Source organism: Heteronotia binoei, chromosome 2 (assembly GCF_032191835.1).
Source record: "Heteronotia binoei isolate CCM8104 ecotype False Entrance Well chromosome 2, APGP_CSIRO_Hbin_v1, whole genome shotgun sequence".
NCBI classification, from domain to species: domain Eukaryota; kingdom Metazoa; phylum Chordata; class Lepidosauria; order Squamata; family Gekkonidae; genus Heteronotia; species Heteronotia binoei.
The window spans coordinates 159,748,909-159,774,578 of record NC_083224.1 but is presented as its reverse complement, the minus strand read 5'-3'; the positions used below and the strand labels follow the sequence as shown (position 1 = coordinate 159,774,578).

At 43.2% G+C, this 25,670-nt stretch overlaps 1 protein-coding gene across 1 annotated transcript; it reads right to left on the bottom strand.

Moving 5' to 3' along the window:
- Nucleotides 1-214: 214 nt before the first annotated feature.
- Nucleotides 215-22,853, bottom strand: ATP6V1G3 (ATPase H+ transporting V1 subunit G3). Its single transcript, XM_060233347.1, has 3 exons — nt 22,723-22,853; nt 5,836-5,936; nt 215-993 (listed from the first exon to the last, which is right to left on the bottom strand). The coding sequence occupies exons 1-3, from the start codon at nt 22,802-22,804 to the stop codon at nt 820-822; spliced, it is 357 nt and encodes a 118-aa protein (XP_060089330.1). The 5' UTR covers nt 22,805-22,853; the 3' UTR covers nt 215-819.
- Between the last annotated feature and the right edge of the window lie 2,817 nt (nt 22,854-25,670).

The following is a 25,670-nucleotide window of genomic DNA, read 5'->3' as shown; positions in this document are numbered from 1 at the left end:
ATTACTGATCAGTGATTAGGGACCCAAACAGGAATTCCTTCCCCACAAATTATGCTTAATCTGTAAAACTACATAATATGCATGATAGTTGCATCTCTATATGTTGGACAAGTGCTATAATTTTAACTCTCTCTGTATATGTATTTAAAAAAATACTATGTTATTTTAAACGCTTCACATATTGCAACAAACAGATTTCCTGTGACAGGCCAAGTCATACAGAACATTTTTTTAAAGTAGTAGAGAACATAAGTAAAGAAGAAAAAGACACCCACTGAAAAGCTGCTGGTGTCAAACAATTCCTTATTCCACCATTGCCCATATTTAAGCGACAAACAATGCAATCCTAAACAGAGTTATACCATTCTAAGATCGTTAACTTTTGTGGTCCTAGAAAGGTGTAAATCTGCTCAGGATGGCACTGCAAATCCTTGTTATCAGGAAAAAAAGGGGGCGGGTGGGGAAGAGGAGGAAATCCATTCCACCAAATGCTTGCGTGAAACCTTGAGAGAACGAGTCACATCACAAACCTACGTGCTTTTTTGGCTTGCAGTTTCTAACATACAGAGTAAAAATGTAGAAAATGACAAATATCAGGGAAATTATATCTTCTGCACAAAAAAGAGCACAAGACAATTTTGATCCTAGATTTGGAATATTCAAATAGCTACCCAATTCTTGCTTGTGCTAAAAATATAATGACTGACTTTATTCTGTCCTTTAATGGTACTTTATAAACCGCCAGTTGAGGTAAACCACATCACCCTGTCTAATGGCAAAGCCATCAGTGTGCTTTCTGAAACATTTCCACAAAATGGTTTAAATAGTATATATATAATTTGGGTGGATTTCTGGATTGATGTCATACACCTTGTTCAAAAGATGTCCTATCATGCTTTCCATGTTCTTATGGTAGTTACTAGTGAGATCCTGGATTTTTGTTGCAGTTTCTTCATCTATTTTTGTTGATAGGTTACCCTGAGAGCCCATTATCTGCAAGGCAAACAAAACAGCTTGTTAGTGAAACAGAAACCTGAAATCTTATTTATGCAAGTTTAAATGCTCTTTACTGTGGTTGTTGCACAAAGATGCCATTTCAGAGTTCAGTGCATGTGAGTAAAGTATCAGATTGTCAGGAAGTTTTAACAGCCTGTTCTTCAATTTATTCAAGATTAAATTGGAAAAAAAAATCAACATTATGGAAAACAATATAATGATTCAAAACTTAATGTTTCCTAATATACTACAATAGTGTTTTGCATGGATATCAGTCATCTTAATTTTGCAAACAAATGGATACATGCCAAGCACATGAGCCCATGTAATTATTTGCAACAGTAATATTCATTGTGTAGGATTAGAAGTATCAAGGTGTGTCTGAAGTAGAAATTTGCATGACTTGAAAAAAACAGGGTATATGTCAGTGTGATCATCTCTGTGAAGAATCTGGTCACATGATACCAGTGGCACCCATGCCGCTCTTGACCCTGCCAAACCTCCCCTCCTTTCCACTGAATTGGCTACAAATTGCAGATGACTTGGAGATGGGGAAGGGGTCCTGTTGGTAGACACACCCACTGTCTTCCCCTGTCTTTGCATGCACTGGAGTTGAGGGAGGGAAGGCAGTTGGTCCTCTCATTTCATGATGGCTTTGGAGCAGCAAAAGCCACAAGAGGAACTTGTGCTGCTTCTGCCTTCTCTGAAGCCTGGCACAAAATGAAATAAACCTCTCCCCAGAGATCTCTGCATATGGAGAGTTCTCAGGGGAGGAGAAGAGCAATTTCTCTCATTTTGCACCATGTTTTGGAGAAGAAGCATAAACCATTCCAACAACCCTTCCTTTCCCAGTGCCTGGTATGAAGAGATGGATCTCTTTCTTTCTCTGAAGCTCAGCATGAAGGGCTGACTCCTCCTCTTCACAGGTCTGCATTCATGTCAGAGGATGTGCAGGGTAGGAGAGCTGATAAAATCAAAAAAGATGGCTAATAAGCCTTGCCAAAATTTGTGGCTCCCCACAATAAAGTATCCATTGTTTGTTTGCTTCTCTCAAAAGGTTTTCCCAAACCAATGTTCTCAGAGTGTGTGCACGTTTCTAAAGTGTACTCAAATTAAAGAACTGCGTATTTCGCTTCTCTACCTTATCGCAAACAGAATGATCCATTCAACAACACAAACTGCCCTGACTCAATAAGGGAAATCCACATCACAAATCTCTCCTCAGACTCCATTAAACTAGTGGAATAGATCATACAAATGTTCAGCCCCACCTAGTGGGATAGGGTTGCCAAGTCCAATTCAAAAAATATCTGGGGGCTTTGGGGGTGGAGCCAGGAGACTTTGGGGGTGGAGCCAGGAGACTTTGGGGGAGGAGCCAGGAACAAGGGTGTGACAAGCATAATTGAACTCCAAGGGAGTTCTGGTCATCACATTTAAAGGGACAGCACACCTTTTTAAATGTCTTTCTTCCATAGGAAATAATGAAGGATAGGGGCACCTTCTTTTGGGGCTCATAGAACTGGACCCCTTGGTCCAATCGTTTTGAAACTTGGAGGGTATTTTGGGGAGAGGCACTAGCTACTATACAGAAAATTTGGTGCCTCTATCTCAAAAAATAGCTCCCCCAGAGCCCCCGAAACCTCCAGATCAATTCCCCATTATACCCTATGAGAAATATTCCACATAGGGAATAATGAAGACGTTTCCCTCTCCTCCACACCCCCCCCCCCTTCTCACAAATATGATGTAGGGGATTGGCCTCTCTACTCACCAGCCAGCTTCTTCACAGCAACAAAGACACAGACACAGAAAGTTGAAGCCTTTCACCACCTCCAGAGGTGCAAAGGCACATGGTCCTTTGGGGCGGGGCAGGAAGCAGCCTGGGAAAGCTCCGGCTGCTGCGATGGAGCTGGGTGGAAAGGGGAGGGGCAAGGAGAAGCTGCTGCGATCCGAGGTGAGAAGGGAAGGTAGGAGGAGACGCATCAGGGATCGGTGGGAAGGGGAGAGGAGAAGCTGCTGGGATCTAGGCTGCGTGGGAAAGGCCGCCATTTTCCCCGCTTTCTGGATTTTTGCTGAGCGGGGGGGAGGAGGCTCCAAATCGGGGGATTTAGGAAGCCTATAGTGGGAACATTTGTTACAAGACCAGGCCTCAGATTCAGTGGGAGCTCACAGGAGCACAGCTCCTGAACCTTTCTGAGAGTTCCACCTCCATGTCCATTCAATAGTATGTGCAGCTGCATAACAATCCCTGGATGAGCTCTACCACCTATTTTTCTACAAAATGACCCCTGAACAAGACTGAGTGTCTGCAACTAGGACAAGTCCAGGGCCACTTGTGGTTATATTCTTTTAAAATATTTCATATGAATTATGAAAATGTTTTCAACACAGTGACCCCCACTGACCTTTTGGAGGAATGCTTGGACACCTGCCACTTGGGCTCACTGCCTGTTTGTCAGTGGTAATCAAGCAGCCAATGAAACAATGGATGGTTCCACTGTTCACAACCTGTTAATGCCTGTTTACACAAACATGCTGCTTGCAGCTATCAGAACCTGACCTGATCTCCCACTGAGGAAATTTTGCTCTGTACCATGCAACTTTTTTTTTTGAAGAGGGAGGGGAGAAGAACTCCAAGGTCAGTTGGAAGTCAGGTTCTATTTGTCTCCTATCCTAGAAACTCTGCTGCCTTCCAGAGAATGGGGAAGGGGAAGGGGGAGGATCAGAAACATAAGAGAAGCCATGTTGGATCAGGCCAATGGTCCATCCAGTCCAACACTATCACACAGTGGCCAAAAAACCAGATGCCATCAGAGGTCCACTAGTGAGGCCAGGACACTAGAAGTCCTCCCACTGTTGCTCTCCCAAGCACCAAGAATACAGAGTATCACTGTCCCAGACAGAGAGTTCCATCTATACCTTGTGGCTAATAGCCCAAATGATTTCTCTACTCCCCATCTGATTTCTCTTCTCTTCTGCTCCCTATCCCAAATTTGGGTTGCAGAGAACAGGAGAGAAGTGATCTCTTTCTATTTTCATTTTTTAAAATTGGAAGATCAAAGCATTGCTTCTTTCCCCATAGCTTGGAAGTTGGAGGAAGGAGAAAGAATCTCTTGCTTTTGCAACTAAAGCATTGCTTCTGTTGCTTCCAGCTTGGAGAGAAGTGTTCTCTTTTCCCTCTCCCTTCTCCAGTTTCACTGTGTAGTTGTATTTCTGAAGGAAAAGGAAAGGAAAGGTCCCCTGTGCAAGCACCAGTCGTTTCCGACTCTGGGGTGACGTTGCTTTCACAGTGTTTTCACAGCAGACTTTTTACAGGGTGGTTTGCCATCGCCTTCCCCAGTCATCTACACTTTTCCCCCAGCAAGCTGGGTACTCATTTTACCAACCTTGGAAGGATGGAAGGCTGAGTCAACTTGGGCCGGCTACCTGAATCCAGCTTCCGCCGGAATCGAACTCAGGTCGTGAGCGAGAGTTCAGACCACAGCACTGCAGTACTGTGGCTTTACCACTCTGCGCCACAGGGTCGCTATTTCTGAAGGGGGGTAGTCAATTAGAACCCAATTTCCAGTGACTCCTACAATCAGCTGCAAATCAGCTTCTGACCAACAGGCAGCTGGAAATTTGTTTGACAGCTGTTCAAGTTGCCCAATATAATATGTACATATAATTGATTGGCTCACAGTCTGATCATGAATATTAAATAGGACATGTGATTCTGCCAAATGTATTCACAGAGATGTATGTGGCATCTAGGGTTGCCAATCTCCAGGTGGGGCCTGGAGATCTCTTTGAATGCCAATGGATTTCCACACCATGGAGGCCAGTTCCCCCAGAAAAAATGGCTGGTTTGGAGGGTGGACGCTATGACATTATACCTTGTTGTGTTCTCTCTCCCCATGCCCTACTGCCCACAGGCTCCATCCCCAAATCTCCAGAAATGTTCCAACCTGAAATTGACAACCCTAATGGTATCTCTGATCTTTTGCAAGGAAAAGGATTTGAACTTTCAGCATGAATTTTTAGTTAAAATCTTAATCTCAAATCCCGATCTTTATGCCTCAGCCCATGGGGGCGATAGAGACAGGACTTTCATCCACCTAAATGTGCCTAATCCCCTCACATGCCTAATTTGTTGATATTAGGTACCAGTTCAAAATATCTAGTTTTCCCAGGCTTTCCCTTTGAGGTTTAGCATGTCTTTTAGTTGGGTAGTTTAAGGTCTTTTGTGATTCTTCCGTGTTTTACATTTATTCCAGCCTACTTTCATGGTGATTTTATGTTGTTCCTGAAACTGTACTATGGGTTTTCTAGGTCAACTGATGTGTTGCTTTTCAGGATAGTTTGAACTAATTCATTGTTTTAATTTCAATTGTTTTATTTTATGGGTAAATGTAGTAAACCAGATCAAGAAGTTTGTAGAAGAGACAGAATATTAATTTTAAATCTTTACAACCCCATTTAACCGTTTATAGCAACAGTGTGTAGGACTACTCATGAAGGGAACAAAAGATCAAGCAAATTAAACCCTACTTTAATAAAGCTAATGAAAGAGCTATTTCTGTTGCCCACAAACAGAGCTTCCAGGTTATATTAGTAGATGGATCAGGGTGAGGAGATGTGTCCACACCTCACCCATGCAGAGAGCCCTTGGCTATGTGTGTCAGTCCTTGGAAAGTACAAAATAATGAAAAACAGGCATGTGGACACAACAATGTATGCATTAAGCAACTGAACCACATTTTGCCTAATATGTATGGTGTCCATGCTCATTTCTAAACCAGGATGAGACAACTATTAAATAAGTAAGTATATAAACCAGTTAGCTATAGTCTTCCTTACATTGGTTTGCTTTTGTCGGAAATCCTTCTCTCTGTGTAATCTGTAATGGTCTATCTCTGCTATGGCTTCTTCTTTGGCTTGCTTTAGCCTCTTTCCCTTTCCTGAAAAACAATTGAGAAAATCAAAATTTAGTGACATGGGCATTATGATGAGAGCCAAATATGATAGTTATAAGTGGATCCAGGGTGAAAGGCAGATACTGGAAGAATCAAACAGATGAGATCATTCATTTAAAAATTCTTATTTCAACCCTAAAGGTTACTGGCCTTTGAGAACTTGGCAACCAGCTTCTTGCCAGAATACAGTCTTATGTACAGGACCACAGGTGAGCTGGACACCCTAATACAACACAGTGCCCATGCATCTGTACAGTACACAGCTGGTCCTCTTGATTCCTCAGGTGCAAATGGGGTAGATGGATTGCACAACAGAGTACCTGCATATGAGCTGCGCATGCACTATGATCCATCCATCATCTATCTGTCTGTCTGTCCGTCCGTCCATCCATCCATCCATCCATCCATCCATCCATCCATCCATCCATCCATCCAGCCATCCATCCTGATATTTACTCTTCCACCCACATCATGTGTATATGTTGTGTGCCTCAGCCTTAAAATTAGATCAAATCTCTGAATCAGTATATTTTTAGAACAGTTAAACTTTAACGTCTTATTTCTTATTTTGTTAAAAGTTTTTTTTTTAATATTCTTCTTTTTGAAAGGTGTCTGCATTTCCCCCAAAGCACATACACTTCTAAACACAAGCACAGTTGCCCCCATTGTCACACAGTCTGTTCTCTTCCTCTGTCCCTCCTGTCCTGGCTACAAGGAGGAAACGCCTATTGATTTTACTGGGTATTTTGATTATTGTGCTGACTCCATAATCAGTCCCATCATATTTACTGGCTCTCATCAACAAGTCATGATTTGCAGGCTCTCTAACCAAACAGAACCAGGCATTGTCAAAGAACCTGCTTTGGTGCAACCACTGATGACTCCCTATCATGCTTTTGGTTTTAAATAATCAAATACTTACTCCCCCCCCCCCCATTTTTAATGGCAACAGCCAGAGAACAGCTTTTAGTTGTCGTTGATGAGAAAAGACATTATTCTGCAAGATTTGCTGTATTGATTTGTTGCCAGGAACCCTTCAGTTCCCACCAACTGGATTCTATTTAATGCTGGCAGATTTCCAAGGCACTACAAAGATATAGCTCAGCCACTAACTGAGTTGCAATATTTATTTTTTATTGGAATCCCCCCCCCCCTCCTTTTTCCTAACATTTGCTAAATGCAAAGGTGGGTAAGAACATCAAAGCAGATTTCCAGCATTAATATCTTGTAGACATGAAAGTGGAGGTAAAGTCAAGGCTTTAAAAAATAACAACAAACAACAACAGGAAAACGACTATGTTCAGTGACCCTTTAGGGAGCAATAAACATGAAGCCCTCACCCTAAATCCTGCAAAAACCCTGGTATGTGCCAGCATAATACATAATGAAATGTATTATTTTGTAGCCCTTTTCAGTTGTTCAGTTTTGGCACTCCTACTGTGCAAAATGGGAGCATGCACTAAGTGTGATCCTCCCAATATACACAACCACCATTTTGCATGAAAAGGGTATAACACTTTGGAATGTGTAAAAGGAATCTGAAATGTTAGGGGGAACATGTTAGCATATACCAGAGCTTTGTGTGCTTTAAAAATATGCACATTGCCCCTTCATACAAAATGACAACCACATGTATAGAAAGGATTGCGCGTAGCACATGCTCCCATTACATGTGGTTGGAGTGCCACATTCAGATTGTAATCCTACCTGAGTTTAAAATCTTTAAATAAATTACGGGTATTTTAAAATTTAAGCTTATAGGCTGCAGGGTTCTCAGAATGGTGCAGTGAACTCTCTGTCCAAGTAGTGAGCATATTTGCTTCAGTGTGGGGAGGGGGAGTCATTCTAAAGCATGTGCACTTTGCTGTAGTATGTTGGGGCTTGGAAGACCTAATAAACAACCCCGTTCTTTGTATGGCAGCTCTCTGTATGGATAAGGTCCTTGACTGGGGGTGGGTGGGGGAAACGGTTACAAAGCAAGGCATGTGGCCGTAACAGCAGACAACCTGGAGAAAAAAATGGAATGTACTTTAACATGGAGTCACATCTGGCATTAAGAAGAATGTGGACCCACAATTCATGATGTCAGTAAATCCTTTTGGCACTCTAGTAAGACTGCTTTTAGGGGCATGCAGAGGAGAAGAGGAGTTGGTTTTTATGTCCCACTTTTCTCTAGCTTAAGGAGTGTCAAAGTGGCTTACAATCACCTTCCCCTTTTCTCCTCACAACAGGCACTTTGTAAGGTAGGTGCAGCTGAGAGTGTTCTGATAGAACTGTGACTGACCCAAGGTCACCCAGCTGGCTTCATGTGGAGAAGTGGTGAATCAAACCCAGTTCTCCAGATGAGAATCCACCACTCTTAACCACTACACCATGCTGGCTCTCAGGGAGGACTGACCTGTTCTGACTGACTTGCTTGCATTGTGGCTGGAACATGTAGAAGCAGATTATAGAAAGATTATAGATTATAGCAGATTATAGATTATAGAAAGTATGTGAGCTGGGAAATCCCCAGTTCAAATGTCCCTAGCTGCACACTCACCAGGGAGCCTAGAAAAGCCATGTTCTCTCAGCCTTGGCTTCCTTTCTCACTAGGACAACTACGGCCTGCTTAGTTAGTATTTGCGAAACATTTTAAAAGATGTATATTAGTATGTGTAGCTAAAATGATGCTTACATACAGGTAAACTGCACTTACTCATATTTACCTCCTTTGTTATCTATGCTTTACCTTTCCCTGTATCAGAATTTAGATTGTTAGGTTTTCAGAGCAAGGAACTGCGTTTTACTATATTGGTGCTGTGTACATTGATCACAGCAAAGGGACTCCCAAAACAGGCTGTAGTTTTGCATTTCAAGTATACTGTACAATCTAAAGGGAGTGTCCGTAAGATTGTTAAATTCAAAGTCTAAAATTACCTAAGAGCACCAACACAACTATAATATGGTGGGTTCAATGCATGAAGGAGTAACCAGTTGAGTGATAACAAGCTCTTTAATAGACATGATATAGGATAGGGCTACATTAAAAGACTGGGGATGGGGCCTACCGGCCCAATTTATATACATCTCTGGATTCCTGTGCTAGCACATCATTGGGTCATTCAAACCAGTGGGGGCTTGTGATTGGTCTAGGGCTGCAGGGATTTGGATCCTGCAGCCCTTTTTTCCCAAGTCTCCAAGCTCATTTGTAGTGGTATGGCTCCAATGAGCCCGACAGGCACACCCAAAGGCTTCACTTGAGTCCACATACAAAACAACAACATTACAGTAATCTGGAGAAAGAGGCAACAAATGCCATTACAGAAGCTGCCAAGACAAGAATTTGAAACTGAAACCTACTGGATGATGATCTAGTCCAGATTGTGATTCTAAATGAAAGTGCTACATGAGTTCCTACGCTACCTACTACATATGATATTACCAAGGATATAGAGACTGGAAAAGAAAAAGTCAGGAAATGATCAAAGACACACCAAACTGGAAAGTTTCTGGAAAGGATTAAATCCAGAATTATGGTTGAAATGTTTTTTAAAAATAGCAATATCCTTCGATCCTTCTTTTCCTCAGTTCCTAAAATTTATCACCTTCTCTATATCACATGTACAGTTGATAATACTGGAAATAATTATCAACCTAACAGCAGCAACAACCATGTTATACACAAAATATGAACTTTGGTGATTAACCTTAGAACAAACCATGAGCTATCGCTGAAGCCCTAACAATGGGTCCTTTCAAAATTGCATATATGTGTGTTTCCCACTCAACCCTTCCCCAGCAGCTCCAAATGCTCCCTGAAATTCTGCTCTGGGTGATGCAGGAACCCTATGAGGGTGAAACTGGAGGACTGCCATATGAGCAGGAATTTCCCCAACCCTGCAAATGCAAATCTTTTTTCAATTTTATAAAGTTGGCAAAGAGAACGGAACACAGGCAGCTTTGCAACCATCCACAGACTTCACAGAGTGGGACTTTCCCACTTCCTCCTGTTGAAGCCTATATAATTAGTTGGGGAAGGAGAATCAGTGGATTCCCAAGATCAAGAAAGGGGCAAAAAGGGGTCTGCTGTGGGACAAGGGAAGCAGCTTTGAAATGTGGATGAAAGGCAATATAAAACAATTTGCAAAAACAAATGTATGAACAATCAACCTCATCAAGTTTAAAAGTCTTTTATCACTATCTCTGTAGATGAGAATCCTGGAAATATTGAAAACTAACCTCACACTCAAGAATATGGGCAGAATTGTAATCAAGTAATCTGATGATGATTTAAATGAGTTTGATATGCATAAGAATGTACCATGCAAATGCCTCTGTTGAACCATTTGTGGTGGATTGGCCATTATGGTTACTGGGGCTTGTCCCAGTGGACCAATGGCCTTCTCCTCAACCTGCAAAAGGCCAGCCCAGTAGCAGGAGACCTGTGACTGACTTGCAATAGCTCTGCACAAGGCAAGGGAGGCTGCAGCACTGAAGTCCCAAGTGAGGGAAGGAGCAGTGCCACCCAAATGCTGCAGAAGAAAAGGGAGGCATCATTGGTAATGACCAAACCCTACACAAGTTGGAAGAGGTAGCACCCACCCAATTGGGTAAGAAGACTGCCTCTTCCTCCCTCCCCACTTTGGGACAGTGAGGCTTCGCAGGGGCAGGGCAGGCAGACTACATCTTCTTCCTTTCTTTGAGGGGTGGCCAGGTACCAGGGCCCTTTCCTAGGATTGGGTTGTTTTTTCTTCCCATCTGAACCTGGAACAATTAGACAATCCACTTTGTAAAAAAGGTAGAAGATAAGCACATGTATGTGTAAGAGTCAGAAACTTTTAAGTCAGTTTGGAGAACTAGATGATCAATTGTCCTGAAATGGTTTTTCAGTTTTGATATCTCTGATACATATGTGTATACTAATCTTCCAGCTGAATTCTGTAATGAATGTGCAAATTAATCTTGAGGAATGTCCTGAAATCCTTAACAGAAGAAATGTGGATGTAAAATTGGTCAGTGAAGAATATAAACAGTCACAAGCGCATGCATGGCACAAACTGAAAGTTCCATGACTGCAATTCAAGACAGCATAATTGCTACCAATAACTATCAAAAGACAAAGACCACCAATAGACATTTCTAGAAAATGCAACAAAGATAAATCAAATGGAGGACAATGAAATAGGTGGTTGTCTTGCCTTATTCAGTACAGAATATCTTGCCAAATAATTATTTAATCTCAAATCTAATTGATCTTGTTCAGCCCTTTATAACAGATATAATTCTGTCCCAGTCCTTGAGAACCTCATGGTGACTTGCTTACTTGGTGGAAAAATTGTGGACATCATACACTACCCAGATACACTGATAGCCAGTCCAGGGGAGGAGTAAATGGTCATGGTGTATGCTAGTACCAGTGATAAAGCAAAATGCAGTCCTGTAGTCCTGGAGGACAGCTTTCAGTGGCTAGACATAAAATTAAAGGCTAGGATTTCAAAGTGAGAATTCTGGGACAAGCTGGACTTGTACAAAAGAGATGGGCTTCACTTTAACTGAAAGAGAAGCAGGGTGCCGGGACTTAACATCAAAAATGTGGCAGAGCAGCTTTTAAACTAACTCCTGGATGAAAGCCAACAGGAGCTGCAGAGCCTCTAGCTCAGGGTGATTCATCCCAAAGGAATGGTGTGAAAAACTCCAGGAAAAGTCTTGGTAGGAGTGAGCTAGAACTTGAGAATGACAGTGAAGCAATAAAGGAGGGTCATGTGAGGAAACCCAAAGGCTAAGAGAAGTGGGGATTCTTAGAAAGAAAAACAAGATATGGGGTGTGTATGCTAATGCTAGATCCTCTGAAATGGAAGCTGGAGTGCTTGGTGCTAAATGGCAATTTATGTATAGTGGTTACTTCAGAAATCTGGCAGAATGGGGCACTGTTACCCATGGATATGAATCTGTAGACAAACAATGAGGGACATGTTTGAGTGGTGTTGCTCTGTATACAAAGATTGCATAGCATCAAATAAGCTGCAAAGTGTCAATGCAATAACCTCTCCCACAGAATCACTGTCAGTGGAGATACCAGGCCCTAATAGTTACTTAAAAGTGGGGATGTACTAAATCCAATCAAAATTATGAGGCAGAAGTCGAGATGAAGAATGACTTCAACCATTCTCACATGGACTGGGGAAGTGTGCTCTAATCATGCCACCAAACCAAGGTTTTCATATATCCTAAATGACTCTGTAGTGGAGCAGTTGGTTATGGAACTGGCTAGATGAAAGCAACTTTAGACTTGATGCTGACCAGGGCTTGAGTCCTGTTGTAAGATGTAGATATTGTTGTACCATTTGGAAACACTGACCACAGGGCTATCAAGTTCAGCATTTATGTCAACTGAAAGTTTTTCGAAAACAATTACTTTTGATTTCAAAACAGATCACTTTTAAAACTGAGGGGACTAGGTCAGAAGGAAGTTAAAGGGATAATGCAGAGAGTCAAATCTTTTTGAGATGACTGGGAAATATTTACAATTACACTAGCTGAGGCCTGGTTAGAAAACATACCTCAAAGTCAGATAGGGCTGATAAGTTTCTGCTGCGGGTAGGGTTTCCCCCGGTTTGGAGCCCACCAACCCATCGGCATAGAGCGGGCCACCGGGAGATCCCTGCCCCCAAAGAGTTTCATCATCACACACTGTGCCTGATGCAACGATGTCACCTGGAAGTGACATCATTGTGCCGGGCACATTGCATGGGGGATGCTCTAGCACTTGGGTAAAAACTCTATCATATTGTAATACTCTTGTGCAGAGGTATAGTATTGTCTTCAGGCATCCAGTGAAATTGGTATGCTATGGGTTTAGGACAGATAAAAGGAAACACTTATTTGCTCAATGAGTAATTAAATTGTGGGATTCACTGCTAGTGGCTATAGTAATCACCGCAAGTAGGGGTGCCAGGCCACAGCCAGCAACCCCTAGGAACATATAAGAGTTGGGGCTGGTCTGTCGCTGTCACACCAGCACAATGACTTCACTTACTGGCCAAACTGGAAGTGACATCCTGGGATGCCCTAGACTTTTTCAAGAACTCGGTGGTCAAACTGTAGAAATGTTACAAATCCTAGAGCATCCTATAACACAAAGTCTGGTTTTCACCAGAAGTGATGTCAGCAGACCAGCACGACGCCAGTGCACATCCCTATCCCCCCATTTTCTCCAGATTAGAGGGAGGTTTTCTTGTCTCAAGTAGATGGCCACTGTCCCAAACTAGGCTCCACTAAGGTCCCAGTTTTGCTTTATGCAGATGATGCTCTCATGTGGGATTGCTTTGGTTACTGAACATGTTGAGAATACTGTAAAACTACACAACTAGAGTTAAATTATGAGAAATCCAAAATCCTAGTTTTCTCCAACTCCAGGAAACAATTTACTTGGAGACTGGGTGACCACGAGATGAAGCAAGTTAAACACTACAAATACCTAGGTTTGTATTTCCAAGCCACTGCAACATGGACCCAACAATGCAGAACAATAATTAACAACTCTAAAGCAAACGTAAATGCACTTCTGCTTTTTTTTTCCTCTGAAAGAGGGAACCAATACATTCCCACAAGGAGGGGTGCCAGGCCACAGCCTAGTGCATTCAGCTGTTTTGAAAGTGTTCAATCTGAAAACAGGCCCCCAATTATTATATGGTGCCCTCATCTGGATTGACTCAATAAATAAGGCAGTTGAGCAGGTACAATCTGGCTTCTTACGGAAGATCTTGGGCGTTCCATTTTGTGTCCCATTTGCGGCTTTATGCCTAGAATGTGGCCAGAATTTTATGCTCACAAGGGTGTGGCTCAGGACATTCAAATATCGGCTGCATTTGCATTATAACTCTGACCCTTCCAGCTACTGCAATAAATTTCACACTTAGTAAAACAAAATTGAGAATAAACCAGTAATTGATAAACCCTAGCTTTGGGATTATAACTATAGCTGAATTCAGACAACCAATTTGGGCTGGCATAGCCACCCTTCACAGCCGGATTAAAATGGTGCATTCAAATGCACACATCTGGGCCCTGACTGGCAATCACCCTTACCTCATCTTCCAGTGTCTCTATGCCACTCCAAAAATCTCTGAGGTGCTTCCCTATTGCCTTTCCTGGCTGTCTGAATGGCCGGGGAGCACCAGGGAAGCACCTCCCAAGCGCACAAGCTGTGTGACTACTCCTTTGGGGTATGCACAGCCTGTCTCTTTTCCAGCAAAGGGGCACGCATTGTCTGACCACCTTGGGGCACCTTTAACTATGCTGGCTTTTTCCTGAGCCAGAAGGCTGTGGACCCAAGCTGCCCATGTGTACCCAGTTCATATTGCACCTTTCTTAATATCCACTATGTAAGTTTTCCAAAAACAAAAAGTTGGAGAGAGGATTTGTGCCATCATTCCTATTAAATATAATGCCCCAAACTGTGTCCTGCAGGAGATTCCAGGATCTTGACTGACATACCTTGCAGAGAGACTTACAGGTCTCAGAGTCATGCCTGAGTAAGCACATAAGCTATTGGAGGAAAATAAAACAATAACAATAATACTATTAAAATGGGTTGCATTAAGTGCCACACCATGCTAAGATCTCACAGAATCCCAAAATATTGAAGTCTTGTTCCTTCTCTTTCTTCCATTAGCTTTCCTCCATTAGCTTAAGTGTAACCATCCCAGTACATTCCAGGTAAAATGTTTGATGGCACGAAATTTTGGTAAGCCATGATTCCATTATGTCTGGAATCTATCATGCTTTCACAAGATCAGGTAGTTCCAAAATAATTTCCCCTCCCCCCTCAAAAATGAATTAATCTGCTGGATTCTTCAGATTCCTGCCTGATTAAAAATGTCCTTATTTACCTGAGCTCTGATGCAAAGCACTCTCAATTCATTTAGCCATCTGAAGAGCAAAAAAAATCTTAATGTGGATAACAACTCTCCCCCACCCCTGCAAATTTTCGTGTGTCTGCTTCTAGAAATCCAGTATGCCCCCAGAGGAGGCATGTTACAGCGCTCACGTTACTGAGCTCATCTCACTGAAATCATCTTGCACAGAATACGCAGTTACTGTTCTTCATTTATAAGTATCTCACAAGATATGATAGGTCCTGATTTCTGTTTCTGTTCTTCTGGTGTAACTCAGGAGTCGCTAGCTGAATTCAGTGGGATGGAGCCAAAGTACAACAGATCAGACTCAGATCCCTAACATAGCCACATTTTGTGAATGCTTTTATTTCAGACTTGAGGCAATCTTTCTCCCCTTTCCGCCTTTCACTTCCCTCTTGTTTGCTGTGCCACATTGCATTGACTGTGTTTGCCCCACACATGCAAAACTGTATTGGATGTGACACACAGCCATGTGACTCCTCTGGGCATGGCACAGCAATGAACGAAAAGCTTGGGAAAACCAGTCTTTTCGGTGGATCTGTAGCTCGAGACAGCCCTGGATAGAACTGACTGATCTGGCAGTAAATTATCTGCTCAGTGGGTAGTTCAGTCCCAAGTCACTACCTGCGATCTCTGTGAGCAGATTTAAGGAACAGCAAAACACACTGAATACCTTTTAAGGCCTCACTTCGATTTATGGACTGCTTGTCTTGCTGACTTTGCTTATTGTGGGATTCAAAGAGAGATCAAATGTGATTATACAAAGCCTCTCTACAGAAGAAACAATCTGGCGAGGAACCATGTGGGTTTATTGAGTATCATTTCATCTTTTGGGATGTATGTCCCTCTCTCCTCCATGTTACTTAATTGCACTTGCCAGATTCTATATGTTACAGTGATCTTTTGGATTATGTACAGATGGGCAAAAAACTATTTTAGAGCCTTATTTTCCCCCCTGCAAAGAGCCTGAAGTGCATGTTAATGTTTATTGAATATGACTGAGCTGAAACGAGTTTGGTGACTGCTCTGAAGCCTTCGGCAGCCACTGCCCTCAAAGTCGGCTGATTCACTGAAAATGCTTCAGGATGGCCTACAGTACAGTATTTAGATTCAGGTTCAGGCTGTCTATCAAATCTCAACATCTTACCCAATTTTCAGGTGTTTGTGCAAGTTCAGTCATTTATATGACAAAAAGAGAAGTTTGGGTACAAGATGACTAAAACTCCTAAAAGGAATCTAATTTCTAGTGCTTATTCTTATTCTTATTATTTTGCAATATACCTAATGCCAGGGGGATCTGATTTTGTAAAAAAAAAATTGTCCAAAAATATTTGGGAAGATACACTAGAAATTAGGAAGCATTCTGAGGCATGTATGTTAGGATCTGGCTATATTTTAAAGAGAAATAAATGGAGCAAAGGTGTTAACTTGAAGCTAATGACAGGCCAGTGTGGAGGGTAGAATTTGTTCTTCCTTTGAGATTGTTGTTTATTGTTTTGAAGAGCAAAGTGAGGTAACCACATTCATGTCAACCACTACCTAATGCAGACAATAGGGAGCTGGTGCCAGTGTGTGTGTGTGAGAACACATGGAACAAGTGAAGTTGTTTTTCACTGAATTAGACCAGGCCTCATTTCAGGCAGGAGCTCACAGGAACAGAGCTCCAGAACCTCTAAATTTTATTGCGCTCTTTCTTTCTTGCCCCCCCCCCCCAATACTTGCTTCAGGGCTCCATTGTTGAAACCCCCTGTGAGAATTTTGCTGAACTCTAACAAAAGTTTGACAAACTTTCTAATATTTCCCCCCACAAAAAATGGAAAAATAATCAAAACATATAAAGCAAACAGATGGAAATCTTCATCATACCACTGTGGCCACATAGGAGAAAGTAATTTTAAAAGTATGATGGGAGTAAGGTTTCATTATGATAATTATAATTCAAGAAGCATGTTATGGTAGATGCTGAGCTGATATAATTTAGTACACCTTCCAGTGATGTCAGAGGTATATGGCATATGCAAATGAGCCATGCAAATGAGTTGTGCTAATAAACTCCCGCACCTCTTTTCTTATCACTCATAAGTCTAAATTAAAAACAAGGCCTTTGGAACATGTCAAGCCAACAACCTGATTTAGACTTAAAATTGATACCAACATTTTGCTTAAATGAAATTAATGATGAGTAGTAGGCTTCCCAACCCCCCCGCCCTGGCGGGAAATCCCGGAATTTGAAGCCTCCTCCCCCGCTCTCCAAAAATTCAGAAGCGCGGGGGAAATGGCGCCATTTTGTGCAACTCGCTCTTGGGGCATTTGGAGGCGGGGAGGCCTTTTGCAAATTGCAATGGCAAAAAAAAAAGTGCCAGGGAGGCCTTGCAAAGAACAACCCGCCCCTGCCTGGCGCCCCTTTTGCAACAGCCTCGAGCCTTTCCGTTTCCTTTCCTTTCCTTCCCTTCCCCGCTCTGCAATACCTCTCCTCACCTTTAGAAAGAACTACAACTCCCAGCGTGCCTAGTGCGGCAGAACTTTCCAGCCTTGTAGTTCTCTGGGCCACTCGCCTCCCATTGGCTTGTGGGGCTGAGCTCCGGACGGGGAGCTATGCTTCCCGCCATGCCCCGCGGCAGGACCCGGGCTTCTGTGAGTCGTCTTCATTCCCACACGGGGGACAGCTGAGGGAGAAGCGGACAATGGCTGCAGGCAGCGGGGCGGCTGATGCGGGGCGGGGGGTGAAGGCGAGCGAGCTGGGAGGAGACAGCAGGTAAGAGAGACCCCCCCCGTCCAGTAGGGAAGGGGCAGTGGGGCTGGATCTCGCCCCCCCGGTTGCAAAAGGAGAGAGAGAGAGAGGGAGGCGTGGGAATGCCAGAGGGCGAATGGGGATCGTGCATGTTGCTGCGCTTCTCCAGTGCCCCAGAGGGTGACGCGTGCAAAAAACCACATAGGAAGAGTTCAGGGTCTCGAATGGCCCACCCAAAGCCGGTACACCTGAGCGTGGAGGTGCTACTGCTGATTGGGTTGCCAATCCCCAGGTGTTTAATTATGCTTGTCACAGCCTTGATCTTGGCTCCACTCCTAATGTCTCCTGGCTCCACCCCCAAAGTCTCCTGGCTCCACCCCCAAAGTCCCCAGATATTTCTTGAATTGGACTTGGCAACCCTAATGAGTAGCAAATTTATGGGTAGCTTCTCGGAAAATATCAGAGCAGTTTTTTAAAAATGAAACAAAAACACTTTTAAAAGCTAGCAAAACATCTCAGGAAAGGTCTGCAGATTCCTAAGCAATTTGATTTGCCCTAAAGTAAAATTCAAAATAAAGACCAAGATTCTTTCAGAGGTGAAATCTCAGGAATTTCAATGGAAGCCCAAAGCAATTTTGATACGGCTAGTAAAACCTGGAGGGAAGGATTGCACATCTTTGCCTAGGCCTTTTTTTTTTTTTTAAAAAAAATGTTCTTTAGATGTAGTGTGCATAGTGGTGGTTCACATAGCTGCCATCATGTTTAAGAGGCACTTCTGATGTGTGCAGGATTAGAATAACAGCAATCTGTAGCTCAGGCAAACATGCTACTGGCTTGTCTATTGTGTATGACATCAGCTGCCTGGAACATTCACATAGGAAAATGATTTATGTGTAGTAGCATCACTTCTAATTCAGGTCTTAGCCTCTGCTGATCAGTTAGGGCCTCAATAAGATAAATAAGAAGTGCTGTTTTTTATGTATTTTAACAACTAAATCAATGCAGAATTGCTGCCATACCAATCTTTTGACATTACTTCCGTTTCAACCCAGCAAAATCAAGCAAGGTGTGCTTGATGCACAATATGCATTACCAAGTTCTGGATGTCATTGTAACATGGCAGCCCCTGAAGTTTCCCACAGTGCCACTGGTCTACTCACACCAATGATCTGCTGTTTTTCATTTCTTTGAATTTGAACCCTGTGAGTAAATTGGCACCGGTATTGCAGTGTTGTGGATGGATTCAGCCACTGTCAATATATCTATATATATAAGTTCAGCTGTGTTACACCTGATTGCATCCCACAACACAATCTAGATGGAAACCTGCTGTTTTATTCAAGTCAAGGCAAAATTAATGAATTGGCTTGGATAACATTAACCTCTTGTCTTTCTGGACTAAGCGGCACAAACAAGGGCCTCTTGTTCGGTCATTCAAGGACACAGCTGACATTGAGATTTGGGATACAGAAAACCTAATTCATGCCAGATGTGTGGATCTCATCATATCAGAGGTGGTGGCAGGGATACAGATTTCGGTGCCTTATAGTCAGAATTTGGCAGTAGGTGAAGGTGAGTAGGCCAAAGACCAGATGATACTTGTTCTTTATTAATATATGGTAACAACAAAGTTTCTTTCCAGTCCTCCCCCCCAACCCCAGATGCAGTAGAATTTTTTTTTTCTTTATTGGGAGGGGAAATCTTTGTGAGTAGCCCAGAGACTTCTTCCCTTACTTCCATCATCCCCCCATTATTGTCATGGCTTAGGGCCAGCCAGAGATAGGTTAAATTGTCCTGTCAGTGTCCAGGAATTGCTTTTCTGAATTGTGATGCCTTGTCTGCTAGGGAATATGTAAATACTAAATCCACATATGCAGGACTAATTATATGTTTTTTGAGCCTAGTGACTGTCCATTCTCCTGATAGATAGGATGCAGATGGAGTGGGAATCTAATGCAATTGGCCCTGTCCAAGGGACTCTTCGTATATAACCAGACAATCTACTGGTGATTCTGTGGGTCCTTCGTAACCAATCATTGCTTCCTTTCTGGCTGTGCAGTGATCAGGTAGGAAAGACCCAGTAGTTGACCCTGTCTACAAGGTGAAGGAGTTCTCTTTTTGCTTCTGGCTATCCCAAATCTGTCTGTTTTTCTCTTTCTCTCTTACTCTGTCCTCAAAAACCAAAACTCTAACCTGCAAAAGAAAATGGAAATACTGCCACTGATGTTCTTCTGCTTAGATCAGGGTTAGGCTTGTTATTTGCCTATCTGCAGTTGTTTAACCCCCACCTTTGGTGCCAAACCCCCACCCCTTAAGAAACTGAGTAGTGGTAGAAAAAAATAGCAACCTTAGTCAGGGTGCATGTTTCTACTTCTGCCCCTGTCCCCATCCGCCATTAGAAACCCAGGGCTTTAAGCAATTAGTACTCATTGCAGTCTTCCTTTACAGTTCCAAAGGCTGAAGGGGCTTCATTGTTGATAGGGCCTATTGGAGGAAATCCCGTTTCCTTCATACCCTCAGAACAAATGAGCAGTAACTGGAAAGCATGCAAAAAACAAACAAACAAAAAATACCCAGAAACACACCTATTGGAATTTGGATTATACAACAAATTTTTCCAGTGGCAACACAGGTCCTGTTTTCAACAGGATGTGTCAGGACAGACTGCCTTGGTACAGGGAGAGCCGGCTCATTGTTTTTCTTTATAACTGAATCCTGCTGATGGCTGAACACAGAGCAGGCTAAGCAGCTGCTGACCGGTACAGACTGCCTTGGAACTAGTCCTTTCTCAGGTAGGCTTAAGTTTATGTCATGGAACTGCAGATGACTAATTAACAACTCAGTCCCCTAGCTTTGCTAAGAAAGGACACAGAGAAATGTCACTGTGGGAGTGAACTATGCAAATTACACAGCTATAGGTAGAGAGTTGGTACATTGTAGCCATCTGAGTATTAGATTAGCAGCAAGGAGACCTGGTTTCAAATCCCTCACCAGTCACATAATTTATTAGTTGACCTCAGGCCAACCAGACTCTCCTAGAACCTGTTTACAGTTCTGTTACCATGGCACACATGCTTATTTTATTTTTTTATTTTGCTTTCCTCCCCAATGGAGAACCTAAATAGCTTAACACATTATTCTCCATTCTTCTATCTCATCCTCACAATAATAGCTCTGAAAGGTAGATTAGGCAGAGAGAGAGAGACAGAGGGTGTTTTCGCACTGACCTTAATCAGCAGCGATGCCCCTCTTCACCGCGCAGGATCGGCACGGATTTCGCACTAATTGCCGCGGAGCACCCAGAAGAGCCGGAAAGTCCCGCGGCTTTTGCGGCACAAATGGAAACTGGTTTTTGGCGGTTTCCGTTTGCGCCGCAAAAGCCGCGGGACTTTCCGGCTCTTTCGGGTGCTCCGCGGCAATTAGTGCGAAATCTGCGCCGATCCTGCGTGGTGAAGAGGGGCGTCGCTTCTGATTAAGGTCAGTGCAAAAACGCCCAGAGAGAGAGAGTGAGAACTCCAAAGTCACCCAGAGAGCTTTTATGGCAAAACAAAAGTTTGGACCTGGTTCTCTCAGGTCTTCTTAGTCCAACATTCCAGTCACTATGCTGTGCTGACTGTCATGTGAAAGGGTAGAATGGAAATCTGGTATTAGAAGAAGGAGGTGCTAAAATTGATTTTAAAATTCCCCATGTTCTCTGTTAAACTAAACTGTGACAAAAGTTTATACCAAATGGCAGCTTGAATCAAATTGGGAAGCAGGGAAGAAAGGAGAGGAAATAATGCTCTTCCTATTTAAAAATGCTTATGCATTTAAATGCAAATGTTTGAAACTGAACATCTGGATTTCAAAATTAGATAGCTGAAAATTAAGGTCTGATTGTATGGGTGGGGTTGCATTTCAGCTTTTCATGTACTTGAAAATATTTATGCATGCTGAGGATCTGATGATATTATTTGAATTTTATCCCCCAAAGTAGCTTTAGGGAATTCAAATTTCGCTATGTTCTTGCATACTACTTATTCCCAGGATGTACCCTTCTAACACATTTTTTAAAATCATATTAGTTAGCAGTGAATTAAATAACAATGGCTAAACATCTTGGGAAAAGTCTGTTTGCTCCAAGTCAGTGATCCCTTGATTGAGTTCACATTTCCAAGCCGCTCATGGAATATAAAACCACATTAAATGAAAGCAGAATATTTGTCCATCAAGATCTACATTGTCTACTCCGATTGGTAGTAGTTCTACAGTGCTGAGAAGGATCTTCTCTAACACATCTTCCATCTGAGATTTTTTAAAACTGGAGATGTCAGGGACTGCACCTGGAATCTTCTGTATTCAAATTATCTTTTCTGCCACCGAGACCCATTGCCTTCCACCTGTGTACTGTATGGGGGGTGGGTATTATGTGCACAAAAAGGATGGGAATGTCTATGGCACTGCCCTTTCGTTAAAGTGTTTGTGGGAGACTCTGTGCATAGGATTTACATGAGACAGTGTAAATCCAATTAACCTTCAAGATGCCTGATGACGTACTGCGTGCAAGTTTGTTTTCCAGAGTCAGAAGAAATAAATGTAAATAGTCTTTTCAATGTTAGCCATTCTTCATGAGTATCACAAGTCATCCAAATTGTAAGATCATGTCAGTAATGCACACCAGAGTATATATTCAGCTTAGTCTGCTTTGCTGTGATTTTGGGATTTTTGCCTGCACAGCAGAGTGTAGGCCTGGCTATATAGGCGAGCAAGGCCTGTGGGTCTTCTTGCACCTATCCAGATGTGCCACAGACTCCTACAGATGTGGATTAGGATCATTCTCTTATTCCTCTGCCCCTGAATCATGTGCCTCTTACTCTATACCAGATGAAAAGTGACATGATGCATAAAAGAAGAGAACCAAAACCTTGTTTCATGTAATTGGGATTTCCTAAGCAAAACATTTAATAATCGATTGTGGGTAAATGCACAGCTGCAAGCAGCTCCCAAGACACAAGCCGAAAGAGAGGAAGAAAGAGGCAGCAGCAGGAGATGAGAGCTTGTGTGAAGATGAAACAGCGCAGGGTTTCCTAGGAATGACTGCTGTTCTAATGAGTATTCAGTGAAAAAGAAAGAAATTCACCCAACCCAGTCTGCAACTTACTCTTTTTGGCTTCTTCAAGTTTGTCCTTGGCACGTTTCTCTGCCTGCAAAAGTTGCTGGATTCCCTGAGACTGGCTAGTCATCTTGTCCCTTTGGTTTCGGTGTGTCTGTGGCAGACCCAGGGAATAAGGAAGAGGGGTTTATGCTGGGGCCTCCTGGGCTTCTTCCTTGTGTGTTTTATTGTGTCAACATTAAAGTTTGCTCCTTCTAGTCCTGCTGAAGCCAGATTAATGATCTGAATTTAAGGATGGTGCACAGACTAGTTTGAAGGACACTTTCCTTCCAACTGGTTTATACAAGATGTCTCCAGTGTTTTGAAAACATGGTCACTTCTTGTTTGTTCATAATGAATGTGAACTTCAGTATTTTGCAGCAATAATCAATGTTCCAGCATAATTTTGCAGCAATAATCAATGTTCCAGCATAATTTTGCAGCAATAATCAATGTACCAGCATAATTTAAATAACACCTTTTGAAAAAGTGTCTGCATTATCTCATGTTTGTGGCTTGCTTTGCATTCACCTGCTTGTGTCAAACCACAGATTACATAGGATGCTGAACACAGAACCTAACTAATTAGTACCTATTTAAATACAGGTATACTTGACTGCAAGGCATGTTGAAATCTATAAACCTTCCCCTCTTATGCGTGAGTGTAACTTTAATGATATCATGTGGTGATATCATTGCCTCCATGGGGGCAATAATATATTTTGAGAGATCCCTAAGAATATATTTTGTTTGAGGTCTAGAGGCATAGAAATTACTGGACTGTACAAACAGTACAATGGTCTTAATATGTATTAGGCTAAACTGCATTAGGCTAAACTACTGCAGTATACTCCACATGGGGCTGCTCTTGAAGGCAACCTGGAAACTCCATTAGTTACCAGGATGCAGTGGGTCATCAGTGGAATCCTGTCACACCCATTTTAAAGTAGCTCAGTTGGTTACCAGTATTTTTAAAGGCAAGGTGCAGGTTCTTACCTTTAAAGCCCTTCATTAACTGGGACACATATATGTTGAGGTCCACATCTCCTGGTGTGAATCTGTGTACCAGCTTCAGTCTTTCCAGCCATCTGTCCTGCTTGTTCCCTCAGCCAAAAACAGTTTGATTGGCTGCAGCTTAATCACAGATTTTCACACTGATGGTGCCCTCCCTGTGGAACAGGCTCTGGAGGAGATGAGAAGAGTGCCTGCTTCAGCTGCTTTGAGAAAGCACTGCAATGCTGCTGTACGTTCTGTTAGGGGGGTTGAAACATGGGCTCTTGAGTTGTTTTATTCTCTGTTTTATGAATTTTTGTGCTCTAGCTGTTTAGGTTTGTGCTGGCAATGAGCCACTTTGGGCCTCCCTGTATGAAGGGAAAGGTGGGATATGAATATTTTAATGAATAAATAAAGTCAGTGTGCAGAGAGGGGGTGGGGAGCAGAATTGTGGCCATTGGCTGCACCTCCCTGTGTGAATTCTGCATAACTTCTGAAAAAGCCTACGTGCATATAAACCGTAGGCTTTTTATGGCTTTATATGGGCAATTGAGCATATCCCCTATGTGCAAACATTTCTGTATGTTGTGTAGGCTCTGTCACAAGTTATGTTGAATGCGTGTAGGGGGTAGGCTAGCAAACTGCTGCAATCCTGCCTGTTCCTGTTCTGTAACCCAGCTTTCTGAGTGTGTTGACTGCATGACAATGTAATGTGTGAATATTTCTGGATTTAGACATCGCCCCCTTGTATTTTATATCCATTGGCCCTTACCCTTTCATTCGGTAGGCTGCTTCCCATGTGGTCCAGTTATGTAGGAGAGATGTGTGGAAGAGCATATAAATGAGTCACAGGCTTACACAACCTTTCCCTTTGACATGCATGCCACTCAGGGTAAATGCTAACTGGTGCAAGCACATCCTATTCTTGAGATTCACCCACCCTTTTCTCACAGTGAATGTAGTAGTGCAGTGTAGGCATTTACAGGTAAGTCTCACTTGAGAGGCAGCCCCATGTAGAGAGCGTTACAGTAGTCCAGTCTTGAGGTGACCGTCGCGTGGATCACCATTGCTAGGTCCCGACGCTCTAGGAAAGGAGCCAACTGCCTCGCCCGCCTCAGATGGAAGAATGCTGACTTGGCAGTGGCTGTTATCTGGGCCTCCATTGATAATGAAGGCTCCAGTAAGACACCCAGGCTCTTTACCCGCTGCGCCGTCTTCAGCGGCGCCCCGTCAAAGGCCGGGAGAGATATTTCCTTCCCCAGAGTGCCACGACCCACATGGAGAACCTCTGTCTTCGCTGGATTTAACTTCAGCCCACTCAGTCTAAGCCACGTTGCAACAGCCTGCAAAGCCCGGTCCAGGTTCCCCGGGGTGGAGGTGGGCCGTCCGTCCATTAGTAGATAGAGCTGGGTGTCATCTGCGTATTGATGGCAACCCAGCCCAAATCTCCGGGCAATCTGGGCGAGGGGGTGCATATAGATGTTAAATAACATCAGGAAGAGAACTGCTCCCTGGGGCACCCCACAATCTAGTGTGCGCCTCTGGGATCGCTCACCCCCAATCGCCACCCTCTGTCCCCGACCCATGAGGAAGGAGGAAAGCCATTGTAAGGCCAGCCCCTCAACCCCTATGTCGGCGAGGCGGTGGATCAACAACTGATGATCGACTGTATCAAATGCAGCCGACAAATCTAATAACATCAGTATTGCCGCACCGCCTCGATCCAGTTGCCGCTGGAGGTCATCCACCAGGGCGACCAGGACCATCTCCGTCCCGTGGCCCGGACGGAAGCCAGACTGGCACGGGTCTAAGATAGAAGCGTCATCTAGAAATCTCTGTAGCTGCAACGCCACTGCCCTCTCGATAATTTTACCTAAAAATGGTAAATTGGACACCGGTCGGTAGTTTGCCAATTCGACCGGGTCTGCTGTAGATTTTTTCAGGAGGGGGCGGACCAAAGCCTC

What these genes read in the sequence shown, in the direction of transcription:
- ATP6V1G3 (XM_060233347.1), bottom strand. Translation starts at nt 22,804, where the DNA reads ATGACTAGCCAGTCTCAGGGAATCCAGCAACTTTTGCAGGCAGAGAAA. An exon ending in ACTTGAAGAAGCCAAAAAGA is followed by an intron (nt 5,937 to 22,722) that starts GTAAGTTGCAGA and finishes ATTGTTTTTCAG; the next exon opens with GAAAGGGAAAGAGGCTAAAG. An exon ending in TCCGACAAAAGCAAACCAAT is followed by an intron (nt 994 to 5,835) that starts GTAAGGAAGACT and finishes TTTGCCTTGCAG; the next exon opens with ATAATGGGCTCTCAGGGTAA.